The 21,643-nt window shown below is 38.0% G+C and overlaps 1 protein-coding gene across 2 annotated transcripts in view; it reads right to left on the bottom strand.

Moving 5' to 3' along the window:
- ST8SIA1 (ST8 alpha-N-acetyl-neuraminide alpha-2,8-sialyltransferase 1) overlaps positions 1-21,643 on the bottom strand; it is a 159,256-nt gene that overhangs the window by 44,016 nt on the left and 93,597 nt on the right. For both annotated transcript variants that reach the window (XM_058743407.1, XM_058743406.1), the window contains exon 4: positions 11,085-11,177. In XM_058743407.1, coding sequence (XP_058599390.1) covers positions 11,085-11,177 — 93 coding nt within the window. The remainder of the gene's footprint in view (positions 1-11,084; positions 11,178-21,643) is intronic.

The raw sequence follows: 21,643 nt of genomic DNA, 5'->3' as shown, positions 1-21,643 counted from the left end.
GCAGATGTGTGTCATTGTGTCATATAGAGAGCCAGATAGGAAAGTTAATAATGGAAACTTAAGTCAAAGTGCATATCATGATTTAGAGATCTAGCCAAACAGTAAAACTCTGATTTAAAAAAAGTCTTTCTAGGAGTGCCTGGGTGGCTTAGTTGGTTAAGCGTCTGACTTTGGCTCAGGTCATAATCCTGCAGTTTGTGGGTTTGAGCCCCACATTGAGCTCTCTGCTATCAGTGTGGAGCCTGCTTCAGAGTCTCTGTATCCCGCACTCTCTGCCCCTCCCCTGCTCACATGCTCTCTCCCTCTCTCTCTCTGTCTCTCTCTCAAAAATAAACACGTAACATGCTGACAGCTCGGAGCTTGGAGCCTGCTTCTGATTCTGTGTCTCCCTCTCTCTCTTCTCCTTCCCTCCTTGCACTCTGTCTCTCAAAAAAATAAATAAATAAATAAATAAATAAAAATAAACATTAAAAAAATAATAAACACTTAAAAAAATTAAATCCTAAAAAAATCTTTCTATTGAAAAATTAAAGCAATTTAACAATAGAAACTTAAAGAGACCTATTCTTATAATTCAAGTTAAGAAGTAAGCATTTTTCAATAAGAATATATAACTGATTTTAACCAATATATAATCACATACAATTATAATTAATAATTTCCAAAACTATATTCTATTTAATCCACGTAATTCATATGCTCCAGTAAAATTAATTACAAATATAAATTTAACAATAAAGTAATTTTCACAGAGACTATAGAAATATTCATATACATACTAATAATTATTACTATTTTACCTTTTTTGGTGAGGTTAATTAGTAAAATTCATTAATAGCTGAAAAATCTTAAATCACTGAATATATAATCAACTCCATGAAATGGAATTCTTCACAGATGGACCCCCACCGTCTTGTCCAAAGAAGCTCTTAGCACGTATGGAGTTCGGTAAGATAATTAGCCAGTTTCAGACGTTACATTTAAGGTTGCCTCCCACAATTAAGCTGGGGCACAAATGCCTTAGCTCTAAGGAAATACCTTTGTGAGTCAAGAGGGTGTCTCTACATTTTAAAGGGGGCATGCAGTCAATAAAAGTGTAGCACCTCCCAGAATTTCAATCTGAATATTCCTAGTAAAGTTACACTTTCAAGTTACATTTTCTGCCCCTAAGTGCCATTATTCAGAGCACAAATCATGTTGATTCCAGATGAAACAGTGCCTCCACCATTTATACACACACAAATGCATAGGTGTATTAGAAAGCTGAAGAGTAAAAGAAGGTGAGAGGGGAGGTCACAGGGAAATAATATCAGGACACATAGTTTCTGAAAAACAATTTATAATTGGTTTTAGACATTTCAGTTCTTTCCTAGACAACCTGCCTAAGGTTCCCAAAGATTTCTCTCCTGCTCCTTACCACCTCTCCTTTTTCTAGCCCTTCTTTATTTCTTTTTCTCCTCTCTTCTGGCTCATCCCAATAGCTCTATACTTTTCTACTACTCATATTCAACTCTGGAATCAATACCACATCCTTGAGTCTCTCCCTAACTCCCAGAAATTAGCAATAAATAGTTTCATACACAACACACTTTCTAAACAAAATTCTGGTGCTGTTAACATTTTTCCTGCCATGCTATATGCAAAGTGGTTAAGTAACTTATCTCAGACCATACGGCCAACGCTGTCTTTCCAGTAATCTGCCTTCAATTTCTCCTTTCCTTCCACTCCAACTGAAACTCACTGACATTCTGCTGATCACCAAAAATATACAACTGAAGTAAATATTAAAAAGAAGGTTGGGAGGGGTACAAATTTTTGGTACAGTGGTCTCAATATGTTGCATGTCAATATAGATCCAGTGTAAAGATTCTTAAACTGCTACTTTTGCTGAGGCACCCCCTAATGTTTCATCACTGGCATGCAACCTATTCTCTCTCCATGGACCTGCATCAAATTGCCAGGAGAATTTAGGCTACTCTAAAATCTATTTACTAATGATGAATTAATGCTTTTAGAGTAACATTTGCTCTGACCTGCTATTTAATGCTAAAGGATTGGAAGATCACAGAGTGGGAGGGAAGGGAGGAAATAAATGGACACTGACGTAATAACTACTCTGCCTCAGGAGTTGGGTTCCTGGTGCCATGCTCACTTCCACTGCCTCCAGGAAAATGTTACTAGAAAGACCAGAGAACGTTCTGACTTTCTAAATTCAGCACACAAAATGTGAGGTCCAAGCTAATATCACTTGGATCTGGAGGGACAAGAACACATACACACAAATCGGGGTTTTATTCATATAGTCTGCCCTTCTAACTCACAGGGAGGCTGTATCATCAAAATGAGTTCTTATTAAGAGAAAATATAAAATAAAGCCTGTTTTTAAAATTTTTTTTAATGTTTATTTATTCTTTTTTTTTTTTCAACGTTTTTTATTTATTTTTGGGACAGAGAGAGACATAGCATGAACGGGGGAGGGGCAGAGAGAGAGGGAGACACAGAATCGGAAACAGGCTCCAGGCTCCGAGCCATCAGCCCAGAGCCTGACGCGGGGCTTGAACTCACGGACCGCGAGATCGTGACCTGGCTGAAGTCGGACGCTTAACCGACTGCGCCACCCAGGCGCCCCTAATGTTTATTTATTCTTGAGAGAGAGACAGAGTGTGAATGGGAGAGGGGCAGAGAGAGAGGAGACACAATCACAGAATCCGAAGCAGACTCCAGGCTCCGAGCCTTCAGCACAGAGCCCAACACAATATGGGCCTCAAACTTAGGAGCCCTGAGATCATGACCTGAGCCGAAGTCGGATGCTTAACCGACTGAGCCATCCAGGCGCCCCACAAAGCCTTTTTTAATGATTCTTTCCTATTATCAACTCTTGCAGCAAATTTTGAAAATGTTGACTTATTCCTTAGAGATTTTCTATGCATAAAACTTTATATAATTAAAGCATATACATGTTTATATACTTATTTTTTCACCTAATACTCTAACATGAGCATTTGCTATTTATTAAAATTATTCATGAACTGGATGGTAGATAATTTTGTCAGTCAACTATGTTCACACAGCAAATACTGTTTCTTAAGCAAAGGTAATTTTTTATATAGTTGTAAAATTCCATTACATCCCATTGTCAAAGAAACATTAGGAACTTTGTATAACTGTATAAAAAGCAACTAATTCTTTAAAGAATTAACATTTTTTAAAGTCAGCAAAAAAAAATGATCCATGAATGTTATTTCTAAATTTACTTGCATACTATTCCATCAGTACAGACATACGGTAAGTTACAGAAACACTGGTGAATTTTCATATGTTTAAAGAGTGTCATTGTTTTCAAATTATCCATAGCATGATATGTATATTTGTATACAGCAGGAGTTTTCCCTTTGTTTTTAGAATGGGTTTGTAGAAAAATAATGAAAAGCCTATTTTAAAATAATTTTTATTTACCACCTTTTCAAAAATTCACTTCAGACATTTCAAAAAAATCTGCATTGGCCTTTTTAATCCCCTCTGCTGTATTTTTTGGTTTTAGGTTATGCTTTTCTGGTTCCTGTTCTTGTTGCTACTTCTACGGAGATCCTGGGACTTTAAGTCGATACTGTCATGGGATGAATCTTGGGGGATCCTCCGGGGGAGCTGAGTTTATTTTGAAAGTTCGAAGGATATGAATTGTTAGGCATAAGGGCAGATTGTAGCAGGTTATATTTTCTAAAGGTGATCATGACAATGTTTCCTATCATACATACCCTTCTAACAATGTGACTTTGATATTCCTGCTAACAAGAGGTAGATCTGTGCTAGGACTCCTCCCCCTTGAACCTGGTGGGCCTGTGTTATTGCTTCAAACAAGACTATGATAGAATTGACACTGGGTGTGAAGAAACTAAGAAGCCACTTCTGATGTGAGGTTATAAAAATGTCATGTGCTTATGGGGGTCTGGGTGGCTCAGTCGGTTAAGTGTCTGACTTCAGCTCAGGTCACAGTCGCACAGTTTGTGAGTTTGAGCCCCTCATCAGGCTCACTGCTGTCAGCACAGAGCCTGCTTTGGATCCTCTGTCTCCCTCTCTTTCTGCCCCTCCCCCCCCCCAAAATAAATAAACATTTAAAAATAAATTTAAATTTAAATTTAGGGGCACCTGGGTGGGTCAGTCGGTTGGGCAGCCAACTACAGCTCAGGTCATGATCTCGTGGTCTGTGAGTTCAAGCCCCACATCAGGCTGTGTGCTGACAGCTCAGAGCCTGGAGCTTGCTTCCGTTTCTGTGTCTCCTTCTCTCTCTGCCCTTTCCCTGCTTGCTCTCTGTCTCTCTCTCTCTCTCTCAAAAATAATAAACATTAAAAAAAATTTTTTTTAATTTCAATTTAAAAAATGCCACGCGTTTCCACTTTGTTCTCTTTGGATACTAGCTTTGGGGGAAGCCAGCTACCATGTAAACAGTCCATCTGTCCTGAGGCTGTCATGCTGTGAGGGAGTCCAAATTAGCCCATGAAGAGAGACCCCATAGTGAGCCCTAAGACTATAGGGAGAAAGAGAGATGTCCCAGCTGCTCCCCAATCCTTTGCCATTTCAACTCCAGCCACTGGGTGAGAGGCCATGAGCCAGATCTGCACAGCCTAGTCCTTCCCAAACTCCTGACCCACAGAAACTGTGAAACACACTGAAAATGATTGTTGCTGTTTAAGCTATGAAAAGCAATGCGTTATTGTGCAGTAAAACTGAAACAAGAGTTTTAAAACACTTCAACTCTGATCTCACGTTCCCAATTTATGTGATGTTATTTTCCAGTACTTTTGTTGTATCTTTTGTTTTGACACCATCAACCAAAATCGTATGCAAAGACAATGTATAGTTATTATTTTATGCACATGAGGTTTGTTTAGATTCATTCATATGCTTACCAATTTCTTTGCATACCAGCTTTTTCTTCTGAAGGAACATTCTTTTTTTCCTGAGATACATTCTTTAGAATTTCTTTTAGTGAAAGTGTACTGGTGATAAATACTCTCCTTGTCTGTTTTTCAGAAACAGACATTTTCTTTTGGAAAATAATTTGCTGAGTACTCATCTCTATGTTGATCGTTTCTCCTTTCAGTGCTTTGAAGGTACTTTTCCAGTGCTTTCTCACTTCCATTTTTACTATTTGAGGACGTTTGCTTTTTAATTGATTACCATTCTTTTGCAGGTTATCTGTCTTTTCTACCTGGCAGCTTTTTACAGTTTCTTGTTACCTTTAGTTCAGTTTTACTAAAGTGGTCTAGGTTTGCATTTTTTAAAAAAGTTAATTGACTGTGTTTGATGCTTCGTGTTTCCTGTATTTATGGATTACATTATTTTTTAATTCTAAAAAAGTCTCAATCTTTACCTTTATTTTATAATTCCACAACTCTAATGTAGTCCCTTCTCATTCTATTCTCCACATTTGGTTATCTTGCTTCCATATTTTCTCCATCCTAAACTCCAGCTCACCAATTCTCCTTCAGCTATGTGTAATCTGATGTGTATTCATTTCAACAATCATACTTTTCATTTCTAAATGTTCTACTTGGCTCTTGTTCAGGGTTACGTAGTTAATTTTGATATTCTCTTATTGGCTTATTCCTTTTGTTCTATAAAAATTTCATTCTTAGTTATATACTGCATTCGACAATTCCAGTATATTCTAAGGCATTTGTATCTGTAATTTGTCATTTGCTCTTTGCCTCTGAGGACTCTCAATTTTAATGGCCTGTGTGCATTTCAGTGTTTGCTACATGAGCTTATGTTTATTTGAAAGTGATATATGGGAATTCCAAGAGTTTTCCTCCAGAAGAAATATGTGCTTCTGTTGGAAGCTAGGGGCTGCTAAGGACATGGGATCACATTAAATCCCTTAACAGGGCTTTAATGTGGGACACACAGGAGCATAGTAGGTCCTGGGCTTGATCTCCAGCTCTCAGCATTGAGATCAGAATTTTATATCTCATAGTTAGTTTTAGTTCCCTAATTTTCTATTTTGTGGGGTTTTGTTTGTTTGTTTGTTTGTTTGGGGAGAGGTGTGCAGATACCCTTGGAGAGTCCCTAAATTTGATGAACCCAATAATACATTTGAAAATGTTTTATCCAAGAACAAAATGTATTCCATCAGGAGAGTCCTCCTGAATAGCTCTGGTGGATATCAGCCAGAACAGCTTCTACCGGACACAGTTATATTACCTCATTTGTATCTCTCACCATCGTCAAGACAATTTTATTCTCACTTGACAGATGGGAGGTTAAGGAACTAACGTTACTAGCCAGCAAGTAGAAGCACTCGTCAGTACTGGCACCAGAATTTGAACACAAATCGGTTGAAAGCCAAACTTGTGTTCCTCGCCATTATGTATGTAATATTGCCTCCCAGACACAAACTTCATAAAGATCTCTACCCTTTTAGAAGCATCTCTGCTCTGTCTTCTACTCTCTCTAGTTCCAGTTTTAGTATCTGCTTTTTAATGCTCTTCTATCATGACAGACGTTAGACTGAGCGGCTATCAGTGACTGCCAAGCCTTGATGCAAACACTGATAAGCTGCTCTGAGTTTGGAGAGAAAAGAAAAAAGAAGTCATCCGGCAGAACAGATATGGAAGTTTCAGGAACACAATCTGAGACATGAGTCATATAGAATTTTAAAGAGAAACTGCTATAATCTTCTTTAGAGCAAAGTTATTTTCTTCTATGCTCAAATTATTTTTTAAAAGTACAGAAATAAAACAAGCAATTGTTCTCCCTGCTAATATTGCTACACTCCCAATTGTCTTTAGCAAAAGCAGAGGCAATAACCATTGGATGAAGTCTCTTCCACTTGTATGGAAAGAGATTACCCAGGCTTTATATGATATTAAGAACCTCACAATAAATATTGGGGTCTCATATCAAGTCCTCCTAATGAATTAAAAGTTAAGCATGTACAAATTTTAAAAAGCTAATTCCACCATTCACTTATACTCCATTTGTTCTAAAGATTTTATTTCCTAATTCATGTCAACTTTTTTAAAAAAAAAGAGTAAATAAGTCTTCCCAGTTAAGTATTCCACTAATACTATTTTGAAATATCTGTTACTAAAAAATTCATCTCCTCATCTTAAGATCATAGATATTTTAACCGACACCAAAACAAAATATTTTCTTTAAAAAAAAGCTTATTTATTTTGAGAGAGAGAGAGAGAGAGCCAGGGAGGAGGAGAGAGAGAGAGGGAGGGAGAGAATCCCAAGCAGGCTCCTTTAGCCTGTTGTTAGTACAGAGCCCAATGCGGGGCTCAATCTCACCAACCATGAAATCATGACCTCCACGGAAATCTAGAGTCAGACACTTAACCAAATGAGCCACCCAGGTGCCCCCCAAAAATCTCTTTTTATAAGATAAATCAAACCACATTCAAATTTGATTTGTAAAATTTGGTTTCACGAGATTTTTAAAATATATTCATTTATTCCACAAACATTTACTCTGCATGTCTTGAATGCTAAACAACATGCGAGGGTCTAAAGAGCAAGGTGAAAGATTCTTGACTCCAAGCTGCTCACACCTGTACTACCGCCTCTCATATGCCTAACTGGAAATACACACACACTCAGGACCCTGATGCTCTTTGTTAGTGGCTGCAAATAATCATTTCCCAAGTTAGAGCTTCAAAGTTTACAAATGAATTCTTAATGTCATAATAGGACAATCAATTAAGTTCCAGTTTTTATGTATAATAATCATTTTCCCAAATACATACTGAACTCCTGTTGCAGGTAAATGGCTAATTGAGTTTTCAACTCTACTGAAAAAACTGTATTGAAACAAGCTTTGAGAAGTCTCATCTCTATTTTTACATCATGTTACTGTAGAATGACTCAGGCTAGGCCAAGTAAATTTTAAATATTTGTGAGTAATGGAAACTATGCAAAATCTGATAAAAAAAATATGTGCACATACATGAAAGTTTTGTATAAATTTCAGAAGGGGTTCAGGGAACCCCTAAAACTCTTCAACAGACCATTCAGTAGGATCATGGGAATATCTGCTGACTGTCAGCAACTCCAGGGTGGGAACTTCAGCCGTGTGTCATTCAAGTTAGTACTCCTTGTCCCAGAGCAGATTTCAAATAGTATTTGTTGAATGAACATCCTGGCAGCATTGTTCTTGTGAAGCTTGCATTTTTATCTCCTCTTCCCCTGTGAATTTCCAAGTTCCACTTCCACATATATCCTTTCCTAAAACTTATCCGACAGCCTAGGCAACAATCTTTTTTCCAGGCTCTACTTTCATAATTCTCCCTTCTCCACTTCACAAAAGGCACACCTCCTATCACCTAAATATTACAATGATGCATTGTCTCAGAGGGTAAAAACCACTCAGGCAGGCAAACAAAGAAACATTTCCAAGATACAGTTTCTGAGGGAGTGTCCCTTGAGAAAGAACAAAAAGATCCTTATAAGAAATACAAAGAAGCTATACTTCATTTTATCCAGAGGATAAACTACTGGCAATCCCCATACCTTACTTCTATGTTGAGGAATTAGAATTCAGAAGTAAGATGATTATATGGGTTACATTTTAACACCTACTTGAATTAAAAGGTGGTCAGCCTTTTTCTTACAGAAAGACAATTTGACTTCTGAATTACTTCAACAAAGAACACTGACTTTGTTAGAAGGGCAGGTAACATCCAAAGAGCTGTATCTGCATTTCTGAGACTTTGGCAATATATATTTAAAGCATATGCACAATATAGAATACACTGAAAGTACATACTTGGTGAAATATAACCTTATGCCAAAAAATTAGATAACTTAAAAATGATCAAGGAAACAATGATGGATTTTTAAAATACTTTTAAAGGATATTTAAACAAAACTATTTGAGGCCCAAGGAATTAGAAGCAGTATGTTGATGAAGGGGTAACCCCATGAACAGATCCTTGCTGTCATCTACCTACAAAACTCAGCAAAGAAAGGAAGCGAACAATAGCAGTGAATTTGAACATCCAATACACTCTGCTGCCATATTAGAACAACCTCTCTTCTCTGAGCCCATAACAAAGCACTCAGAAGGTAAGCGTGACTTCCTGCAAAGCCCTTTCTAACCTTGCGTCTCAACTGTCCTAACTAATCTCTTTGTTCTGGGTGCAGTCAAGAAGAATGCACTTTATATCCACTGAACAACAATTTGTGAAGAAGTCAGATCTCATGTTATGCATTCTTACCACACACACACACACACACACACACACACACACAAAACAGAAGCCCAAGGAAACTTTTGGAGGTGATAGATATGTTTAGTACCTTGAGTGTGGTAGTAAGTATCATTAGTGTATGCATATGCCCCAAATCATCAAATTATATACATTAACCATGCAGGTTATACCTGCAATTACACCTCAATAAAACTGTTTTTTAAAAGATAAGAATGCACTCTAAACAATATATCCTAACAAAGGCTATAGCAGAGTTCCTTGCTGAGAATTTCTTTTAAAGAAATCAATAATGCTATCTTCTCTAACCTTATTTTTGCTACCATAATTATGTGTCCTCCTATACATATATTTATTTTATTGAAAGACAATAAAAGTATTGTTATAAAAATAAATATTCACATGGATTGAATTTCTTAAATATGAAAAATGAAACTATAAATGCACTAGAAAAATACAAGATAATATTTTTTTATGGAGGGGATGTGGATAAGGAGGATCATCCAAAGAAAGATTGAAAAATAAAGCCATAAAGGAAAAGGAAATTTCAATGCATAAAACGTGTTAAATTTTGAAAGGACATAAGTTAAAAGATCTATGATACGCTAGAAGGAAATATTTGCTACATATACAGCAAACATATCTATAATATAAATAGTTAATATCTATCATACAAACCATTCCTATAAATCAACAGGAATATATTTTTTAAAAGAAAAATCACACAAAATGAGCAAAAAATACAAGCAGGCAATTCACAGAGGAAATACTAATAATCAATACCCACTCAGCCTTTGCTGTATTCAGAAAAATGCATATTAAGTAAAAAGTAATATATCATCTCCCACCTAACAAACTGCCAAAAACTTAAAAGATGAATAGTACATAATGTTGTTTTTAGTATTGGGAAACAGGTAGTCTTATCGTTTACAAAAGAGAAAGTAAATGGTACATTTTAGAAGGGTGATTTCACAGTATCTGTCAAAATTAAAAATTGTTGGGTTGCATTTCTAAAGATCTATTGTGTGAGAATGCTTACTGTTAAACCCAAACAAGCAGGTGCAGCATTGCTTATAAAGTGACACACAGGTGCTAGTCACTTGGATAGGACTCCTTTAGATTACAACTGGCTGAGCCCACAACATCTGGGTATTTCAGTCCTAATTGCTAGTTATCTGTATGGGAGAATATGAGGCAATGTTGGATTCCTCTTTTCACAGGGATTGAGTCATTCTCTATAATGAATAATCCTTGAAGAAACAGCCCATAGTGTACTGACCGGCTTCATCAACTAGAGACCAACCCACCGAAGCTTCCACAGCAGCTGTCAAGATCTCTAGAATTGATTTGGGAGCAAGAATTTTCCATCTGAGTTCCTAAATCTGATTGATTGTAACATAGTATAAGATCATCGCATGGTTAAAAATTCCTGTGCATTCTAACAATATTATTATGTTCATGCATACGTGTACAGTAGGTTGGTCATTTTTTGTTTTTATTCTTTAACAAAACCAATATTAACTCAGTTCACCAATCAATGCCAATCAACAAGTTGGGACAAAAGCCAAGAAGTTGGAGAGTAGTAGGAATGACTAAGCAGGCTATTGCTTGTTTTGAGCAAAACAATGAATTTTCATGTTATTTCTACCACCTCTAAAGGAAAGAAACAGAGTCCCAGAAGAAGCATAAAATAGTGTTTAGATTCCCATAATCCTGCTTAGTTTATTTACAATTCTCTCCTTCATTTTTCCTGCCTGTCCAGATGGGTTTCTTCTTTATTTCTCAAACTGAATTATGTTCACTGTCTTTAAGATGTTAAATACTTCAAAGGCCTTCCTCTTTAGTTCCTCACAAACAAAAGTCATAAACTCTTACCTTTGCCGAATTATGCTGGGGTTAGCTGTCACTAAATGACTTTTGGATCCAACATCTTTAGTGTATTCACTTGACAAAGGAGGAAGATTGCATCTAGAGAAACAAAAACATTTTAGAATGATTTACAAACTTTTAAATCAAGTCTGTTTTCATGACAAATGGGAATTTTACTAGGTCTAGCTCAGTTCAAAAATAATCATTTTTATCACCTCTTCCTTTTAATAGTCATTAGATGACTAACTATAACCATCTTAAAAGTGCAGTCATAAAAACTAGTCCTGTTTAGAAGAAAGAAAATGTCAGTTAGAGAGTTAAGTGATCTATTAAAAAAGAGACATTAACTATTCCATTCAAAATATTTTTGAGGTGGTAGGACAGGAAGTATTAGGCTTGAAACTGGAACTCAAGAAGGTGTGGTACATTAAGGACACAGGACTACAGTGTTCTCTGTATACCCCAAAACCTCAAGACACAGGTAAGAATTGTATTTGCTTATGGTTTTTCTTTCTTTTCCCAAATTCTAAATTTTACAATGTACATTCAGAGCAAACTCTGCCATCTAAATCAATATATGCCCAATGTATGTGTTGACTACTGGTGAACACATAGTGATTTGTTATCTAAAGAAATGCACTGATTCTCCACTGTCCCAGTTCAGCCAAGGGAAAGAGTACAGGTGATGGTTTCCTGGTGACAAAAATAACTCCCCTCCCTCACCACACACACACACACACACACACACACACACACACCACCCGAGCAGCGCCGGCTGCTTTCCTTGGCCACAATGTCTTATGAATGTTTACAATGGAAAATATGGCAACTGCATATCCAAATTCCATGGCTTTCTACCAGGGGAACATTAGGCAAGTTAATTCATCTGCGTGGCCTCAGTTTCCCCATTACACAAAATGAGGATAATGGCTTTTCCTTTCTAATGAGGCTGTTCTAAGGATTACAGTAAAAAATGTGTAAGAAGTCCCTAGCTTGATACCTCACACATAGTAAAAACTAAAAAATATCATGTATCAGAAGTATATATACATATAACTAAATATATACATATTATTTATGAAGACCCTAAATGAATCTGTACTTTACATTAGGTTTTCTTTTATTACTCTGTCCTACTTTCTCCTCTCCACCCATAGCTCTAACTTGACTCCTACCACATCAGGGCATGTCTAACTTGTCACTAGTTCATGCGTTCATAGTGAACAAGAGCTCTGCCATTCCCCCAACTACTAAATTTGCCTTACAAATTTCCCCAGGGCATGGAAATGTCCATGCACCCACTCAGCTGATCAGCTCAAGTTCCTTGATGTTATCTTGTATTTGCCCTGTGACTCCTACCACATCAGGGCATCCTGGGTGGAACTTGTCTCAGTTGATTTGGAATGTTCCTTTCATCTGCTCTACAGTAATGAGATATTGGGTTTTCAGGCAGCTACCCACAGATTAATTGGTCAGGCAGTTGGTGACTTTTGCTGAGTGCCCACTAAGAACAAACACAATGGTCACTGTGAGTGGGTGAAGGGGAAGCCAAGTCACAGGGGCTCCTCTTGAGATGTCTAGAGCCTAGTGGTCACACCATATCTCGCGGGGTTTCTGAGAACCCTTGTGGGGGAATGGGCTTAAGCATTACCAACCAGGCTCATCCGGCAATGGTGCTATGATCTTGTGATTTAACTGACCTTTGCAAAGATGAAGGTGATTTCAAGGATAAAACATAAGCTAAAATTTGGGCATTTATCTCGTAAGGAAGATTTGATCTTGATAACATTTTAGAATCAAACATGTTACAGAAAAACTATAACCTCTGAATACCGCTGGGGAGTTCAGCCAACTTGTTTTGACATTATTAATGACACATAGCAGTATTTAATTCCCGTAGGTTGACCCATGGTTCCTATGTCTGGGTTCCTTTATACCTTCTGTCACATAGTAAAAGCTCAAGAAAAACTCCCGGATACTGATTGTCAAATCCTACAACACAGGGAAATGCTTAAAACAATTAAGATAACCTTTTAACATATGCATTTCTGGAAAATAATGACACTGTATTTTGGTGTAAGTATCTGCCTTAAGTTCTTCTGGGTAAACTTTCTCTTCAAGTGTACATGTCTGTGGCACTTCCTTATAGCTCTTTTCTTAGAAAAAGCACACTGTAATTTTAGCTCCTCAATTCCTAAATTGATAATTACATAGATTTACAAAGAAGGCATATTTAATACAAATTGTTTCTAATAAGGCTTAATTGTGTAAAAGTGTTTCAAAATTTGTATTATTGTTTGTTGGCACAATTAACAGATATTAATGGCTAATGTGTCTTGGTAACCGTGCTCATGATCCTGAAAGATTGATCACAGAATTGATCAGAAATGAGTATTCTTTGAATTGGGGAGTAAAGTGGTTGGGTTTGGTGAAGAAGAATCTTTAAACAGAAAAAAAAATCATAAAAGTACTTTTAAAATGTCATACATATCATTCATCATCAGGGAAATACAAATCTACAATGACATATCACCTGACACCTGTGACAATGGCTAAAATTAACAACACAAGAAATAACAGGTGTTGGCAAGGATGAGGAAAAAGGGGAACCCTCTTGTACTGTTTATAGGAATGCAAACTGGTACAGTCACTCTGGAAAACAATATGGAGTTACCTTAAAAAGTTAAAAATTGAACTACCCTATCATCCAGCAATTGAACTGCAAGGTACTTACTCAAAGAATACAAACACACTAATTCAAAGGGATACACCCTGATGTTTGTTGTGCATTATCTACAACAATAGCCAAACTATGAAAACAACCCAAGTGTCCATCAACTGATGATCAGATAAAGAAGTGGTAATCATATACATAATGGAATATTACTCAGCCATAAAAAAGAATGAAATCTTGCCATTTGCAGTGATGAGGATGGAGCTAAAGAGTATTGTGCTGATGAAATAAGTCAGTCAAATAAAGAGAAATACCATATGATTTCACTCATATGTGGAATTTAGGAAACAAAACAATTGAGCATAGGGGGAAAAGGAGAGACGCAAACCAGGAAACAGACTCTTAACTACATTGAACAAACTGATGGTTACTAGAGGAGAGGTGTGTGTGGGGATGGGCTGAATAGGCCATGGGGATTAAGGAAGGCACTTGTTGTGATGAGCACCAGGTATTGTGAGGAAGTATTGATGAATCACTATATTGTATACCTGAAACTAGTATTATAATGTATCTTAACTAACTGGAGTTTAAATAAAAACTTTAAAAAATGTTATACATAATTAAGTATGCAAAATACACATTTGAGCCTAATTCCAAGGTACCAAAATTATGTTACCCTCACTTGTATCTCTGAGCCACCCAAATCATCTCCAAGATGCAATTACCATTACCTCTGGCTTCCAGACCTTCCAGATAAATTTTATTCAACAATATTATTTTTTAAGTGTTGTATTGGGTTATAGAGCAAACATTTACTTTGAAAAACAAGAAATCGGGGCGCCTGGGTGGCTCAGTCGGTTAAGCGTCCAACTTGGGTTCAGGTCATGATCTCGTGGTCCGTGAGTTCGATCCCCGCGTCGGGTTCTGTGCTGACTGCTCAGAGCCTGGAGCCTGTTTCAGATTCTGTGTCTCCCTCTCTCTCTGCCCCTCCCCCGTTCATGCTCTGTCTCTCTCTGTCTCAAAAATAAATAAACGTTTAAAAAAATTTAAATAAAAAAGAAAAACAAGAAATAAATTTTTAGCATTAGAAAATGTACTTGAGGGGCGCCTGGGTGGCGCAGTCGGTTAAGCGTCCGACTTCAGCCAGGTCACGATCTCGCAGTCTGTGAGTTCGAGCCCCGCGTCAGGCTCTGGGCTGATGGCTCGGAGCCTGGAGCCTGTTTCCGATTCTGTGTCTCCCTCTCTCTCTGCCCCTCCCCCGTTCATGCTCTGTCTCTCTCTGTCCCAAAAATAAATAAAAAAACGTTGAAAAAAAAATTAAAAAAAAAAAAAAAAAAAAAAAAAAAAGAAAATGTACTTGAAGAGGGCACTTGTGATAAGCACTGGGTGATACATATAAGTAATGAATAACTAAATTCTACTCCTGAATCCAATATTACACTATATGTTAACTAACCAGAATTTAAATTCAAATGTTAAAAAGTAACAAATAAAGTAAAATTTTAAAAATGCACTTGAAAATACCTAAGCAAAGAAAAGTGTGATATTGTTATATCCTAATACTGAAAAAACACTTTGAAGTAATGTGGTATGTCACTGTGTCCAGGTAAGGCTGTTTTTGGATCTGTTCTCTCACTGTAACTGTCCCTGCACCCTATAGTCTAATACCAGACATACTACATGCTTTCTAATCATATGTACTCACTAAATATTTAATTTTGAATGGATGATACTACCTCAATTTTCTCAGGGTGCCCAAAAATTGTGCATGAAGCAACCATTTCTAAGTAGATCCATAAATGGTCAAATAAGAATAATTTATAAACAGATTATCAACCCTTAATTACTCTCATATTATAAACCATAAATGAGGCTTTTAAAGAATTTGAGTGCATTATGAAAATGGCCCTATTCTTTGCAGGGATTCAAGACGGTGGCATAGGAAGACCCCATACTCATCTCCTCCCCTGGGCACACCAAATCTACAGCTAAATATAGAATAATTCTCCCTGGAAAAGACCCGAAAACAGGCTGAATAGTAATTCCACAACAAAAGATAAATGGGCCACATCAAGAAGGGTGGGAGAGGCAGAGACATGGCCTTGTCACAAACCCCACTCCTGGTATGGCAACCCACAGGTGGGAGTGATCTCACAATTACAGAGCATATCCCTACGGAGAAAAGTACTTGAGCCCCAGATCATGCACCCCAACCCCTGGGACCTGCATCAGAGAGACAAGGCCCCAAAATGTCTGGCTTTGAAAACCAGCATGGCTTATACCCAGAAGACCCAAAGGACTATAGGAAACTAAGACTCCCATCTTAAAAGGGCTCGTGCACAGACTCATTTACCCTGGGAATCAGCACGAAAATGGCAAGTTGAAAAGCACCTTGACCATATGTGAATGAAATGCATGGGCTAATCTTAAAGCATCTGCCAGAAGGGCAAGGGTCTGTTGGAACTCTCTTCAGGAATGGAGGTGATTCCACGGGTTATTTTTGCACTCTCCTACCTTGCTGGCACCACTTTCCCTGAACTGGTGCTCCAATTCCCTCCTTTGATATAAAATTCCAAACTTAGCAGGCATGAATCCTATTGTTCCTCTGCCCTGCCAAAGCCTGTGGAAGGACATGCTCCAGTCTGGTGCTGTCTTGTAGACCCGTGTCTCCAAAGTCAGCAGCTGCATGCAGGACACACAAAGGAGGCCCCTCAAACACCTGGCTCTGGGCCAAGGGGAACTTGTGTATCTGGGCCCCACAGGTCTTAAACAATTAGAGAAACAGTTCCTGGCAGGCAACCAACCCCAGGTCACTGAACAGACAGCAAACTAAAACAGATCCCCATCTTCCTGTAACCATTCTTTGAAGACCGGGACACATAACTGTTTGACATAATACATAGACACAAACACAGAGTGTCAAGAAAAATGAGGAAAAGAGGTATATTCTTTAGTTGAAAGAACAAGATAAGACCCCAGAACAAAATCTTAATGAAATGGAGATAAGTAATTTACCTGATAGAGTTCAAAGCAATGATCACAAAGATGCTCACCAATCTCAGGAGAGTGGATGAACACAGAAAGAATTTCAACAAACAGATATAAAATATAAAAAAGTACCAAACAGGGGCACCTGGGTGGCTCAGTCAGTTAAGCATCTGACTCTTGATATTGGCTCAGGTCATGATCTCACCATTTGTGGGACTGAGCCCCATGTCCGGGCTCTGCGCTGGCAGCATGGAACCTGCTTGGGATTCACTCTCTCCCTCTCTCTCTGCCCCTGCCCCACTTGCTCTCTCTCTCTCTCTCTCTCACACACACAAAATAAATAAACATTTAAAAATTTTTAAAAAAGAAAATACCAAACAGAAGTCATAGAGTAGAAAAATACAATAACTGAACTGAAAAATACACTAGAGGGTTTCAACAGCAGAGTAGGTGAAATAGAAGAAAGTATCAGTCATCTGGAAGGCAGGACATTGGAACTCACCCAAACAAAGCAGCAAAAAGAAAAAAAGAAAAAAAAACCTTTGAAGTGAAGATAGTTTAAGAACCTCTGGGACAACATCAAGTAGATCAACATTTGCATAATATGGGGGATACCAGGAGGAGAGGAGAAAGGGACAGAAAATTTACTTGAAGAAATGATTACTGAAAACTTCCCTAACCTGGGGAATGAAATAGACATTCAGATTTAGAAAGTCCAGAGAGTTAAAAAAAAAAAAAAAAGATACATCTTGAGACCCACACGAGGACACATTACAGTTAAAATGTCAAAAGTTAGGAGTGCTGGGTGGCTCAGTCAGTTAAGCACCCAACTCTTGATTTTGGCTCAGGTCACGATCTCATGGTTTGTGGGATCGAGCCTTGTGTTGGGCTCTATGCTAACAGAGCAGAGCCTGCTTGGGATTCCCTCTCTCTCTCTTCCTGTGTCCTTTCCCTGGTCTCTCTCTCTCTCTCTTTCTCTCTCTCTCTCTCTCTTTCAAAATAAATAAATAAACTTTTAAAAAATATCAAAGTTAAAGATAGAATATTAAAGCAGCAAGAGAAAAACAACTTAATATATATAAGGAAACCCTCTTAAGACTATATTCAGACTTTCAGCAGAAACCTTGCAGATCGGAAGGAAATGGCATGATATATTCTATGTATGGAAAGCAAAAAACTGCCAATCAAGAAGACTCTACCTGGCAAGGTTATCATTCAATTGAAGGAGAGATAGAGGGCTTTCCAGACAAGCAAAAAACTAAAGGACCACCATCAAACTGGCCTTACAAGAAACATTAAAGGAACTTCTTTAGGGCACCTGTATGGCTCAGTTAAGTGTCTGACTTTGGCTCAGGTCATGATCTCATGGTTCATGGGTTCGATCCCCACCTCGGGCTCTGTGCTGACAGCTCAGAGCCTGGAGCCTGCTTCGGATTCTGTGTCTCCCTCTCTCTCTGCTCCTCCCCTGCTCATGCCCTGTATCTCTATGTCTCTCAAAAATGAATAAACATTAAAAAAAATTTAAGGAACTTCTTTAAACTGAAGAGAAAGGGCACTTATTAATAACAAGAAAACATATGAAAGTATAATTTTCATTGGTAAAGGCAAATATATAATAAAGGTAATGGACTAATCATTTACAAAGTTACCATGAAGGTTAAAATATAAAACAAGTAAAAATAATTATAATTACAATAATTAGTTAAAGGATACACAAAATAAAAGGATGTAAAACATGACATCAAAAACAAAACATGGACAGAGGACTAAAAATGTATGGCTTTAGTATGTATTCAAACTTAACTTGCTATCAACTTAAAATAGACTAGTCTGAATATATAGGCTGATATATGTAAGCCTCATGGTAGTCACAAAGCAAAAACTTACAGTAGATATACAAAAGATAATAAGAATGGAATTGGAACATAACACTGAAGAAAGGTATCAAACCATATGGGGGAGAGTACAAAAGAAGAAGAAACAAAGAGGAACTAGAAAAAGCCAGAAAACAATGAACTAAATGACAAAAGTACATACCTACCTATAATTAGTTTAAATATAAGTGGACTAAATTCTCCAGTCAAAAGACATAGAGTGTCCATCAATGGATGAAAGGATAGCGACGCCTGGGTGCTCAGTCGATTAAGCATCTGACTCTTGATCTTGGCTCAAGTGATGATCTCACAGTTTGTGGGATCTGCGCTGACAACATGGAGCCTGCTTGAGATTCTCTCTCTCCCTCTCTCTCTCTGCCCCTTCCCTGTTCTCTCTCGCTCTCTGTCTCTCCCTCTCTCACAAAAATAAGTACATAAAAACTTTAAAAAATGGATGAAAGGATAAAGATGATGAGGTATATACATACAATGGAATACTACTCAGTTATAAAAAAGAATGAAATCTTGCCATTTGTCACAACACAGATAGACCTTGAGAGTATTACCATAAGTGAACTAAGTCACAGAGAAAGACAAATGCTTTGTGATTTCACTTATATGTGGAATCAAAAACACAAAACAAACAAAACAAAACAAAATTCATAGATGGAGAAAACAGATTGGTGTTATTAGAGGGGACAGGGATGGGAGTGGGAGAAATGGGAACAGGGGGTCAGGAAATACAAATCTCCAGTCAGAAAATAAATAAGTCATGGGAGTAACATAGAGCATGATGACTATAGTCAATAATTACCCTATTGGGCGCCTGGGTGGCTCAGTCGGTTGAGCATCCGACTTCGGCTCAGGTCATGATCTCACAGCTTGTGGGTTCGAGCCCTGCGTCGGGCTCTGTGCTGACTGCTCAGAGCCTGGAGCCTGTTTCAGATTCTGTGTCTCCCTCTCTCTCTGACCCTCCCCCGTTCATGCTCTGTCTCTGTCTCAAAAATAAATAAACGTTAAAAAAAAATTAAAAAAAAAATAATTACCCTCTTGCATATTATGTAATTTTATATGGTAATAGGGAAATGAGACTTATTGTGGTGATTGTTTCAGCATGTACAAATACCAAATCATTATGTTGTACACTTAAAACTAATATAATGTTATATGTTAATTATAGTTCAATTTAAAAAAAGAAAATGGTGCTATTCTTTAAATTAAATCAAAGGCACATGCACACATAGCTCTAACTCTTTGAATTCTTAGTCCTCACCTCTCCCATCATTCTATGAACATTATGCTTAGTACTGGGCTATGCACCCTAACCACAAACACTCATTAATTCTGAATTTGAATACAGCAATGTTGATGGCCTATAATGCAGTCTTAGTCTTGTTTATTTACAATAAATAAATATAGATAACCTCCTAAAATGCTTAGGTCTAGTCTTCAACATGTTAAGTTTAAAATATGCATCTTCCTAAATGTAGTGACACACACATATACACACTTAGGAATAATATAAAAATACATTTATTTTACTGCCTCCTGCCAGATTATACTAAGGCCTCTTGAAATCACTTAAATTCCCTGAATCTGTGAGTATAATAACCACTCCTCCTTGTTCCTTACATAGTTTTTGGAAAGAGCAAATAAACATACTCAAGAGGAAGCTGAAAATATAAACTAGACTACACAAACTGTTACAATTACATGCTATTCATATAATCACAGATAGAACCAGTTTCCACAGTGGAAAGGCTTGAGGAATTGTCCACTCCAACTCCCTCATAAAGACTGGCAAACTGAGCCCCAGCAAGGATAAATGACGTGTGGTAGGTCACAGAGCTAGTTTGTGGCAAAGGCTTGTCCTCCTCTTCCCCACTGTGTTCTTTTCTGGCTCCTCAGCCTCTCCCTAATGCCAGTGCATTGAAGTGGGTACCTGAGTTTGGCCCCAAGGCCTTTGCTCTTCCCATCAACCTAAACAGTGGCCACTCCCATAGCATAAATATCTCTCCAGCCTCATCTCACTGCACTGTGGGCAGCACTTGGCATCTTTTCCACATTAAAGCCTCAGAAAGGCTCTTCCTGTCCCCAGGGTGAAATGGAGAGAGGGCTCACTCCACACACCACTTATCAGAAGGTTCCTGATCCCTCACCCTCTGTCTCTGAATTACCCCTATCAGAGTCCTAGCACATCTCTAGGTTCTAAATACAAGACAGAATAGTTTTGGTTTTGTTTTTAATGTTTTTAATGAGTATTTCTTTATTTTGAGAGAGAGGGAGAGAGAGAGAGTAGGGGAGAGGCAGAGAGAGAGGGAGAGAGAGAATTCCAAGCAGGCTCCATGCCACAATGTGGGGCTGGAACCCACAAACCGTGAGATCACAACCTGAGCTGAAATCAAGAGTTGGATACTTACACAATGGAGCCACCCCGGTGCCCCCAAGGCAGAATTGTTTAACGTACCGTTTCTAGACCCAGCTAAGGCCCAAACAAAGCAGGAGCTCAATAAATAGATACTGTATTGACTTGAATTATGAGAACTACATTATTATTTTCTACATTTTCTTATTGTTTATATATATTGCAATAATAATAATAATAATTGCAATGGAGAGGAAAACATAGTCCTACACTGGAAAAACTATGGCAGGGCGCATCCATGAAGGAAAGACAGATATAGAAGAATCTCCCCACTGTGCTACAGGCTTCACCAAAGATAAAAAGTCTTCTAAGAAGCCCAACTCTCGTTCTCTGAGTGGGAGCTTGGCCCTCCCCCAGGTACATGGCTTCCCCTGAAATACTCACAAGGAGTGCTTTCACTCTCCCCTATTCCATTGAGCTCAGAGGTGGTTTAGTGTACTCTTAGCCACCTTTGACCATTTCTAGACCATTATTTATTTACCCTTAAACATGAACACAAAAACCAAATCCCGGGGCGCCTGGGTGGCGCAGTCGGTTAAGCGTCCGACTTCAGCCAGGTCATGATCTCGCGGTCCGTGAGTTCGAGCCCCGCGTCAGGCTCTGG

This window comes from Neofelis nebulosa, chromosome 8 (genome assembly GCF_028018385.1).
Source record: "Neofelis nebulosa isolate mNeoNeb1 chromosome 8, mNeoNeb1.pri, whole genome shotgun sequence".
Taxonomy (NCBI): domain Eukaryota; kingdom Metazoa; phylum Chordata; class Mammalia; order Carnivora; family Felidae; genus Neofelis; species Neofelis nebulosa.
The sequence above is the reverse complement of the archived record's forward strand: the minus strand, read 5'-3'. Positions and strand labels throughout refer to the sequence as shown.